General features: G+C 39.3%; 1 protein-coding gene across 4 annotated transcripts in view; it reads left to right on the top strand.

Moving 5' to 3' along the window:
- NTRK2 (neurotrophic receptor tyrosine kinase 2) overlaps window positions 1-11,890 on the top strand; it is a 231,456-nt gene that overhangs the window by 187,834 nt on the left and 31,732 nt on the right. For all 4 annotated transcript variants that reach the window (XM_089494558.1, XM_089494559.1, XM_089494556.1 and 1 more), the window contains 2 exons: window positions 6,837-6,967; window positions 9,589-9,761. In XM_089494558.1, the coding sequence (XP_089350684.1) occupies window positions 6,837-6,967; window positions 9,589-9,761 (304 nt within the window). The remainder of the gene's footprint in view (window positions 1-6,836; window positions 6,968-9,588; window positions 9,762-11,890) is intronic.

Raw genomic sequence — 11,890 nt, forward strand, 5'->3', positions numbered from 1 at the left:
GAAAATGGTTGCTTAGGTACAGGCAGCACCAAAGAATCATAGCCAATGTCTTTTTTGTCTTGCTCTTGGCCCTAAATTATATCAAAGGGCCTTATGAATTAGGTAACCTCTGTGGTGCAATTCAGGTAGTTTCTTGCCCTGATTCACATGACTGAATATCACCCATCAGCTGGAGTGTATTCCTTCTTTCTGCAAGGCTTGCTCTCAGTAGCAAGGCAAAATGCCTGGCATCTGCAGCATTTGGAGTCCTATGTTATCTACTTCAAATGGGTCACAGCCTGCTGACAGAGCTGATGTAGAAGATTCCAAGGTCAACAGCAAGGCAGTGGTATATTCTGAAGTGCAAGCACTCAGCATGATAGTCCCCAAGAGACTAGGAAAATGTCGGCAGCTGTGTTGATCTACATTCATACACAGTCCTGGCAGTTCTCATCCCCAGTAGATCTTAATTGCCTAATCAGAACCAAGCTATCCCAAAACTATGCATTGTAACAGCAAATTATTGTTTAGAAAATCAGTGTTCACATAGTGCATCTAAGCTCAGAGATAACAGGGAAATCCAAAGGAGATGCCAGCCAACATAATCATCCCTGCTACTTCTAAATCTCTGGACCTTCGATCCTGTAAACCCTGGCTTCATTATCAGCCCTGGCTGCTTTACACAAGTGATGGTCAATTTTTAGCCTCTCTAGCTAAAGGATTCCCAGCAGTAGGTACAGGAAAAGTAGCTTGTCTGAACATTGGGTAATCACATGGATCTGAACCAACAATATAGGGCTAGATGGATTGATGTATAAGGCAGCTTAATCTTTCATAGAAGTGGATCCTATGTTCAGTAAGTTCAACAAGGCTTACTGAAGGCATAGTTGAAATGCATGGGACTACAAGCTTAACCTTTCGCACTAAGTTCAACATATGAATTTAGCCTTTCCGTAGCCCAAAGATATAAAGGGATGCCAATAAAAAAGAGGTAGGGAGGAAAATCCTCATCCTCATCACCTCTCCTTTTTAGGTTCCACCTGTCAATTGAAGTAATTGCAGAACTAACCACATAGATTTAACCAGACCCAAATGTAAAGTTCTGCATTTAAAAAGGAAGAAACAGTTACACAATTACAGAACAGGTAACTCTTGACTTGGCAGCCATATATGTAAAAAGAATTCTAAGTACTAGTTGTAATAGACTACAAGTTAAGCAGAAGACTGTAGCATGATATAACAGCTTAGAAAAACAATAGTGGAGTTCTAGGTTGCCTCAAGAGAAGTATACTGACCAAGTTGCAATAGTCCTGTTTAGCTAGCTTAGGTCAGACCTCACCTGGAGTACGGTATTCAGTTTTGGCCACTGCAGTTTAAGAAGGATATTGACAAACTAGAAATTGCCCAAAGTTAGAAATGGGGTATTGGAAACTAAGAGCTATCAGGAAACATTGAAGAAACCTATGTATGTTCAGCCTAGAGAAGAGACAATTAGCCATATGAGCACCAGTTTCAAATATCTGAAGGGTTGTTCATTGATGTTGTAACAAATTTCTATCTTGTTATTCTCAAGGAATCAACAATTTGAAATCAACAATTTGAAATTATCCCATGCCTGCAAAAGGGGGGTTTCAAATAACATTAGGAATAATTTTCTGGTTTTTTGACAGTGGGGAAATTACATTGGAAGATGATTGTACCATCATCAATTGGATTGTACCACTATCAATTTTAACCAGAATCTAAACAGCTACCAATCAAAAATTTGGTAGTAACAGATTTCCAGTATCAATAAAGAGTTGGACTACACAAGTTTAGAGACCTCTTCTAATTTTGTGATAGTATCATATTTATAAAGGCAGAAGTTATAAAGGTGTTTGTTTGTTCAGACTGTGGTTCCCAGAATTCCCCAGCCAGCATGGGGAGGGGGGTAGATTCCAACCTCTGTAAACAAATACTGTGGTTAGGTGTTATTAACAGTATCCATAGATGTGAAGTTGAAGGCTTTCACGGCTGGCATCCATAGTTTTTTGTAGGTTTTCAGGCTATGCGGCCATGTTCTGGAAGAGTTTATTCCTGATGTTTCACCAGCATCTGTGGCTGGCATGTTCAAAGATGCCAGCCACAGATGCTGGGAAAAGGTGGCCTTTGTGGGTCTTTTGAGCTATGCGGCCATGTCTTGGAAGAGTTTATTCCTGATGTTTTGCCAGTATCTGTGGTTAGTATCTTCAGAGATGCTAGCCACAGATGCTGGGAAAATGTCAGGAATAAACTCTTCCAGAACATGACCGCATAGCCCAAGAGACCCACTAAAAACTAAGTATCCATAGAAGTCAAAATGTGAGTCTGGTCTAGTATGAATCATTGATCTCTATTAGAAAATATTGAAGAACTAAGATTTAAGTCTATCAACAGCCAGTTCTTTGGCAGACAGCTGCATGAGCTCTGTTTGCAATATTGCTCCATTTTGTCTTATTTCTCCTCTTCCCTTTTTACCTCAGAGCAAGAGTGTAAATCATATTTGCTAGAATGAAATATCTTCTTTATCCTGGCTGTTGAATGAAAAAGACAGAGTAACTGGCAGTTTAATTTAAGAGGAGCAAGTGAAGAGAGCCACTGAGTAGGTTGGATTTAATTAAAAGAGAACATACTTTATCTTCCTGGATTATTTGAAATTTCCCCAGTCGTTCCAGTTTTTGCTTTTGTTTTGTTTTTTTTGCAATGTGATAAAGGAGAACAGCTGGCAAAGAAATTTTAAAAAATTGATGTGACAAGAGATAAACATGGTCTGTTTTCCAGTATTTTCCTCCTTTTAATTCATTTCTTGAAGCATCAGCGTTCAGAATTGTTTTCTGCAGCACTCATTCAGTTCTGGTGATCAGAGACATCCCAGGATGATGGCTGACAACCTTGATCCCCTTTGGAAATAAATGTATGCTTCCCTCCAAACCTTTTCAAGTTAAGACACACACCCTTTTAACTGCAGTGTCAACCACCTCAGTTCTGTAGTTTCCAGTCTATTGACACAAGCATGTAAAAAAAGCCCCACTGAAACAAACCAATGGCTTAGGGCTCCAGCTTTCCTGTTTCCCTGTCATGGTCAAGCAGAAGCTTATACGCTTACAAGTAGGCAGTGCTGTGGACAACAACCCATTCCTGTGGCACCCTCGCTTTTCATTGGCCTCATGAGTAGCAGCCACTGATAGCTTTATCTGCCATTAATTTGCCTAATAAAGCAGTGTAAATTGGTAGCCATCACTACATTTGGCAACTACAGAGAAGCTCAGTAGTTTCCATATTTTTTCCATAATATAGCTGTTGCAGATAAGCTGCTGGTGATGTTAGCTCGAATTCAACGTTGAAATTGTCACATCACCACAGCTAGTTTCACATCAACAAATGTTCACCCCTGTTTTGTAAGGAACATTACCACCTGTCTACACAGCATACTTATATTGGTTTTATACCAGTTAAACTGTCATGACTTCAAGGGAAGAATCCTGGTAACTATCATTCAGCAATGTTTTCAAAAATTATGGTCTTCTGTGTTCATTTTTTTGCATCCTACTTGAATCATTTTATTCTCTGCTGCTATAACATTATTTGCAGTGTTTTGATTAGGGTTTGGGAGCTGGAGTATATTTGGATGTTGGTTTTATCACATTTAATGTTTCTGTGCTTCTTAGATACCTGGACCACATTCCCACTATGTTTTAAAGCGAATTGCTGATCGGGTTATATGACCATTGTTCCCATTTGAAACCAGTTCTAATCCAACTGTGATCAGTTTCATTTACGATGAAGCAAGACAAATGCAAAACACCCTCTCTTTACTGACATTTCTGGATTTCTTTCTGAGGATAACATAGGTGAAATTTGTTGATGTAAATCAGTACAGGCATACATGAGATAAAGCCTCTGAGAAAGAGGATTGTTTTTGCAAAGGTTTTTTTTATGCCTCCAACCCCCCTCCCCCTTTCCTCTTTGTCCTCTTATCTAGATAGAAAGTTTTTTTTAGTAGCATCAGCATTAGGAGGATGGTGAAGGAGGGCTGGAGAAGCACAAAATTTTTAGTGCCGGATTGCAGAAGCATGTCTGTAGTAAACAAATCAAGTAAAGCTTGAGCAGGGAAAGAACATGTTTCTGCTCTGTCCAATCCAACTATAGCCATGTGGGCCTCCTTCTAAAGGCAAGGTAAACAGCAGCTGCCTTTAGAATCCCTTACTGAGCATATGTGAACAGCAAAAGAGAGAGAAAGTGTGGGGGAAGTAGATTAATCTTACCAGTTAGCACCATGCTTTTTAAAGAATGAATCTATAAGTTTGGCCACTAAAATGGAAATCATTAGAAAACTGTAGGATGGTGAAAAAGTGGGGGGGGGGGGACAACAATCTGTGGATGCCTTTTGGAAGAAGTCTTGAAGTGGTTTCTAGATATTCAAAATGTTTTTGTTTGCTTGTGCAATGCTTACCTGACCTGGTTGTTTCATTTCACTTGTGCATATCTTTAGTTTTCAATAAAGTCTGCTGAAACATGTTCAAGCTGCTCTTGTTTTTTTGTGGTATAGGAACCTATCCCTGTTCTTTCCATGTTATCTCTTCCTCTGGTACCAAAGTTTTTCTTAAGTAATCATAGGAACACATCTACAGTATTTCATTAACTGAGGAATATTAAAGTTATATACAGACACATGCACAATACTGCATGGTGAGCTCACAAATAATATAGTAATTAACATGAGCTCTCTCCCCTATCACTATCTGTACACAGCAAGATCTTGATCATTTTGCTTATATGAGGCCCCTAGGTCTCCGTTTATATGAAACAAGAGACATGTTTCAAGATGCTCAAAAGATGGTCTGTTTATTAGTTTTTCCAAAAGCCCCAATTCCTATAAATTCTAAACGACCCATCTTCTGAGCATGTTGAGATGTGTCTGTTGTTTTTTCTATGGATTCTGTTAAATGCGCCTCTAGGTTTTGCTTCACCATTTGTATGATACAGATCAGTAGAATCATCTAGGCTTATAGGTAGAATATATGGGGCAGTATGTGGGGCAGAGCAATCATGACAGTGTAGCTAATGACTTTAGAAATATATGTCAGCTTCAGTATTGGGCTGCATCTACACTGCAGAATTAATACAATTTGACACTGCTTTAACTGCCATGGCTCAATGCTATGGAATTCTGGGATTTGTACATCCTGGCACCAGAATTACTCCAGTATTGGGGCCAATCAAGCCTTGACAGGGAAACTATTCCACAGCCAGGGTGCTTCAGGAGATAAGGGTGTTCATTACTCTAGACATGAAATACAGTTTGGTAGTGAGATAAGCTAGCTTTCTGGAAAGACTGCCGGGACCCATTCATCTATAATTTTTAATAAAAAGTTAGCTAGACACATGTCAGAGATTCTTTAAGTGCAGAACAGTCTGTCCCAAAGCAGGAGGTTAGCCATGCTGTTCCTTCTGCCCCATTCCAATTACATGATTCCTTGTGTATTTCCTCTCACTTTCCTCAACTTGCAATTTGTTTGAAAGCAGAAGAAAGTACTGTCACTGTCCTGAATCTTACTGTTTAGTCCCAGTTAGAGTAGACCTACTGAATCCATTGTTGAATTGTCAATCAACACACAGATGAATCCCACCGATTCAGCAGGTTTACTTTAACTGAGAATAAGAGTAGATTAGAGAGCTAGCATGGTCTAGTGGTTTGAGTGTTGGACTGGGACACTGGGAGATGAGAGTTTGATTCCCTGCTTGGCCATGGAAGCCCACCAGGTGTCCTTGAGTGAGTCACACATTCTAAGCCCTAGAAAATCCTGTGACAGGTCTGCCTTAAGCTCACTATAAATTGGAAATTATTTGAAGGCACATAACAAGAAGACTTGAATTTTGAGGTTCAGCAACTCAAGTGAACACAGAGTGTGACTACACTGCATTATTATACTAATTCCATAATTTAACAGTCATGCCTTCATCCATACTTTATCCATCTTGTAGTTTCATGCTTTAGCTGGCATGGTTCCATTCTGTGGAATCCTGGATTTTGTAGCTTGGTGAGGCATTTGGAGTTGTCTGCTGTAGTTTGGCAGAGTGGACCAGAGCTCTTGAACAGAAAATTCTAAGTATTCTGCTAAACACAAATTACAGGATAGAGCCATCACAGTTAAAGCAGTATCAAATTGTTGTGAGAGTGTAATGTCTTAGTTCACTTGGATAGTAAACTCATTTCATTCTCTGCCCTGGGCTTCTCTTGCCTTTTCTCATTGTTATATCATGCATTGTACTGAACTGTCTGGATATCTGTTCACACTTTTTTTTCATCACAGCTTTTGGCTGTTTTTAGAGTTACAACTCAATCTTTAAAAAAATAAGAGAGAGAGATTAACAGATGCCACTGTTATTATTTGTTTCCCCCTCAAGCAGTGTGTGCCATATATAGGTCTTGGCCCTTAATGGGTATTTTGTCTGTTCTGCAAACAGACAAATGGCAGAGGATCATTCACTGTGCACGACCCTTCCCACCATCTCTATGAGAGGAGGAAGAACTGCCTGTCCTAATTCTCAGTATGATGTAGTTAAATGGAAACACAGGCACAGTTTGAGGAGAGGGATGCTCAAGCCAGTATCGTTGGAGTGGTGAATATGAAGCTGTCCCGATGGTGCTGGATTATAGCTCCCAAAATCTCTCAGCACTTGTCATGCTGGCTGAGGTTGATGGAGGTTGGAGCCCAACATCTGGAGAGTCAAAGGTTTCTCATCCTCTATAGTGCAGCAAGTCCTGTTCTACATTGTTAACTCCTGACTGCTTCCAGAAATTCATTGCTAATCCTCACTTTACCTTTATTTTACAGTTGTCCAGCACATCAAGCGACATAATATTGTTCTCAAGAGGGAGCTGGGAGAAGGTGCCTTTGGGAAAGTCTTCCTGGCAGAATGTTATAATCTGTGTCCTGAGCAAGATAAGATCTTAGTTGCAGTGAAGGTAAAGGGGCCATGTCTCTCTGATTATTGTGATAAAATGGTTCCTTCCCTACTTGTGTGCAAATCTCATCCTAAAAGAAAATGCTTGAATAAGGTTTTGTCACAAGCTATATTCACAACAGTGCTATAGGACTGCATTTGCTAACCTTGGCAACAATCTGGTGTGTTCAGCAGAAAGCGTAAACAAAACCCTGTGTATGTACGAGTCTAGCTGTTCATGAGATTAGAGACCCACTTTACAGAAGTTCCCAGTTAAGTGGAAGAGACTATGCACTTACACTGAGCTGTGTGTAGGGCTCCTTTTATGACCACAAAGAAGATGTGGACAGAAGCAGTTTGTGTAATATTAATTCTCCCTCTCACCCACACCCACAACTTCAGTGAATGTAATTTGAAGGCATGAGAAGGACTACAGTGCATACGATTTGACAGATCTGGAACTCTCACTTTGTAGTTAAGCTTTATCTCTCACTCAAAGTTACTTTGTTGTTAACATTCTAATTGTCACCTTGATATAGAGATGAAATGTAAGAGCACAAATAATACAAGAAGAAACTGGTCTCTTTCACACACACAATGCATACACAGAGACAGGGTGCAATCCTGTGCATATTTACCAAGGAGTATGTCCTGATGGAAACAGGGATGAAAGGGAAATTCATTCATTTTCCATTTTAGTACAGTCTTACCTGATTCACAGTTTTCAAAAGTATGCAAGCCAAAAATGCATTTATGTATCAATATTGATGTTTTGGAAATTTTTACTGCAATTCTCCTACCAAAAATACAGACAGAATGCATGTGTTAGTGAAATTTTGTATATTCATCAAAACAACTTACAAAAATGTATTTGGGGTAAAATTGCGAAATTGCTTGCAGAAATGCACACATTAGTCAAAATTGTGCTTATACTACATATATTCTGGAGAAATGCATACCAAATATACTATATTTATGAATTTTTGCAGCAACTTGAAAAAAACTAGCACTGATACAGAAAAGGTATAAAAGAACTTGCATCTAGGAAAATGAGAAAATGAGTGAAACCAAAATTGGCAGATTTGTCAATCATAGAAAAGGGAGGCTTAATTCTGAGTAAATATGTATACTATAGGACTGTAAATTTAGGAGTTGTTCCTCCTTCTTCCTTTCCTACAAAAGATCCAATGTATGTAGTTGGACTCTTTGGTATTTATTTATTATTTCATTTTCTTATATCCCACTTTTCTCCCAATATAGGGGCTCAAGTATAAAACAATACAATTTAAAAACAGAACAACAATATTTAAAATATGTAAATATAAAATTCAAAAAACAATTAAACCATTTTAAGAGTTAAAACAGTTATAAATTAAAATATAGCATGTTAAAATACCAGCCATTAAAATTTGTGTCGCACAACATTAAAAACCCGGGGTGAGATGTGCATGTTGTCCCTAATATGCCAATTTCAGAAAGATTTTTGGCAAGGAAGTTTCAGAGCAAGTTTCTCCCAGAAGGGAACATCATCTCACTTATTGTTCAAGTGTTGTCACTATTTCTTTTCATTCATTGGATCTTTGACATGCCTTCTTTTGGGTTGCTGGGCAACCTTGAGAGACATTGTGCGTGCATGTTAAAAAATAGCTGTTATTGTGCCCCGTGGGAAGGCAAAAACTCAAAATGTAGTGCAGGATAGAGAGATAGGGAGGAGAGAATGACAAATATTCTTACTTTCCATTGAGAAATAACTCAGGAAGTAAAGGTAATGAAAATATCTGGTGTTGTATAGAAAGAGGACCAATACATCCACACTTGCACACACAGAGAGACAGCTACCACTGTTTACCTGTTTAGGAGAGGGAACTTTAACTTGCATTATTTTTACCTTCAGTTTGTTTGGCAGGAGTTTGATTTGTGTATAGCCATTCTGGAAATAGCTCCTGTGCATAAGGACTGAACTGGGATTTAAATGATATGCAGGGCCACTGTTAGTTCACTAAAGGAATGAGATGTGGGAGGGAGAGCTGAGTGGACGTGGCCTCCCAAAATTTTCCATCCTGTTTCTGAGTTACTGAAATGACCAAAGGTGGGCATTCTTTTGCTGAGTATTTTCCAAGGAAGAGAAGAGATTTTCTAACGATTTCTTGGGAATAAGGCTCATTGCTAGAGGGGTCAGCAAGAGCGTTTCTGTTGCTGTTCTTATGTTATTGTTGTTTCTGCTGTTGTTGTGATAGCAGTGTACTATTGGTGGTGGTGCTTTTGCTGCTGCTGCAAGGTACAAGTAGAACAATTGTCCGAAAAACCATGTTTCATCCTCAGAATGCCTCCACCTAGTGTTATTCCAAGGCATTGTTATGTTTGCAGGAAAGATGGTAGCTGACAAAAATGTGATAGAGAATATTTAGCAAACCGTCTGAATTCAACTAACTACAGATCCCCAAACTCTATACAATGGAGCTATAACAGTCAAAGAGGTATCAAATGCTTATGACTGTATAATATATTCAAAAGCTTTGATTATCTATGATGGCAGTAACTACTGCAGTAAAAGGACCAAAGCGTATATTTATGAGCCAATATCCTTCAACCATATGATTCTCCCTGATTTCTCTGCATTTTTCTGGATTCATTCCTTTGTAGACACTAAAAGATGCTAGTGACAATGCTCGCAAAGACTTTCATCGAGAGGCGGAACTACTAACTAATTTACAGCACGACCACATTGTGAAGTTTTATGGAGTATGCGTGGAAGGAGATCCTCTCATCATGGTCTTTGAATACATGAAGCATGGGGACCTCAACAAATTCCTAAGGTAAATTTCATGAAAGACCTTCTGATTATATACAACAGTGAGATTCACCACCAGAGTCAGTGGTTGTGTTAATTTGCTGCACAACTGCAATAGAATTTTAAAGCTTAAACATTGATATCATGTTGCAGTGGGGTGCTTTTGCTGACAGAACTCCTTCTTTACAAAGAATCAAAAAGGAGATAATTCCTTTCCCCTCATATCCCGTCATCCAGCCACAAAACCAGTTATGACTGGGCCAAGGAACCTGGTTTGGGGATGCAGAGGAAGAGGGGGAAATGATCAGTTGTAGTAGCAGATGTGTAGTAGCACAATGTTGGGTATAGGCCCGATGCTTTTATTATGGGGAGCCTTTTTTAGTCCACAGGTGGAATCCAACTTGAGGGGGGGGGGTGTCCTATAACCGTGGAGGATATAGGACAAAACCAAAGCAAATCACATGTATGGAAAGTAAACACTACAATTTTGGACCTTTTAAAAAAATATCAAAGGAGCATGCAAAAGATGTAGTAGTGTAGCTCAGTCTCTAGTAAATTTTGTATAGTTTGTAGACACACAAGACTGTGTGAATTCAGGTAGGTAGCAGGACAGGACTTCAAGACTTCATATCCTCTAGCTGTCACATTCACTGTACATTTGTTATCTGGTAGGAAATGCCACAAACATATCCATACACTGGACTCTTTCTATGCTTCGTTTTTCAAGAAGCCCTTGTAGAATATTACACTGCCTACACTGCAATCTCTGGGCAATAATGCACACCTATGTTACACAGTGTAGCCTTTGATCCTCAAAATCTTGCATCATTTCTACAGAGAGAAGACTGTGCTTGCGGGATGGTGCTTACCTGAGAGTAAATCCCATAATGTTCCAAGGGTCTAAGTGCAGAACTGCTGCCTTAAAAAGATATCTATAGTATTCATAGACAGATTCTACTAATAGATCCTCTGTGAATTTGTGGAAAGGGACAGCCTCCCACAATTGAATGCATGCATTAAAAATTAATAATAATTGCACCCATTTAATAGCATTTGAAGCTAGTTCATTTATAGGAATGGTGGTGTTTTTTGTCTCTTGCATTTTGATTTGGAACAATGCTAGAGCAATACATGTTGCTGCTGTTAAAAATGCTGTTTCTTGTGTATAGAATATAGGATTACTTAACAACAACAACAACAACAACAACAACAACAACAACAAAGTCTTTCTAACCTGAATTGAAATGTGGCATTCTTCTGCCATTTGACGCAGCTTATGATGTAGATAAAAGACAGTACATAATAAGGAGCTAAAGGAACACTTATTTCTTACCCTGCAGCGCCCCCCAAGGCCAACAAGAGAAAGTAAATCTTTGCAGCCTAAACCTCTCACCACCCCACCCTGCAATGTGTCCTTCAGCATTTGATCTTTGCAGAACAGCTTCAAATTTCAGGCCAGGATTTGAAGGTCAGGAAACCTTCTTGAACAGTGCCTACCATACAGACTGAAGGAAAGATAGGTATGCCCCAAAGCCATATAAGAGACAGTGCTATCATATACAGTTGTTTTATCTAGTAAAAAGAAATTGGACAATCATGAATAAAGAACACCAATACTCTAGATGCCCTAAGCCACCAAAAGTTCATGTTTAAATGAAAATAAGAATTTACTGGATGATGCCTAGTAATTTATTTACCAAAGCTTTACACAATGTGCTGTTCTCCAGATGTATTGGATTATGGACGTTGTAGTTCAACAGATCAGGAGGATGCCAAGAGGGCAAAAATTGCTTTAAGCCCATGGCCAAGATTCTGTATAGCACAGTGTAGTGTAATAATTTTGTATGTGCAGCTGGACTATAGCTGGACATTCAACACCTCCATGATTTTCTGCTGAGATGCTGCAGGCTTCCCTCTGCCATTCCATGGGTGGTAGAAGTGAAGTTTGGCAAAGTGTCTGGCTATGTCCTTGTAGTCAGATGCAGAATGTTTACATTATCCATTGATATTTGCCAGGAGCCTCAGAAGCTCTCAGCAGATGATGTAATCATTTTGCGTCTGGCTATGGACACTAGCCAGTTACTTCTCCAGTTCCTCACCACCACCGGGTGTCAGCTTTGTAGGTGCGGTGATTCAGTGATACATCTGGGAGGG

This window comes from Sceloporus occidentalis, unplaced genomic scaffold (genome assembly GCF_023333645.1).
Source record: "Sceloporus occidentalis isolate IW3139 unplaced genomic scaffold, rSceOcc1.0.p SCAF_73, whole genome shotgun sequence".
In the NCBI taxonomy this organism is placed as follows: Eukaryota; Metazoa; Chordata; class Lepidosauria; order Squamata; family Phrynosomatidae; genus Sceloporus; species Sceloporus occidentalis.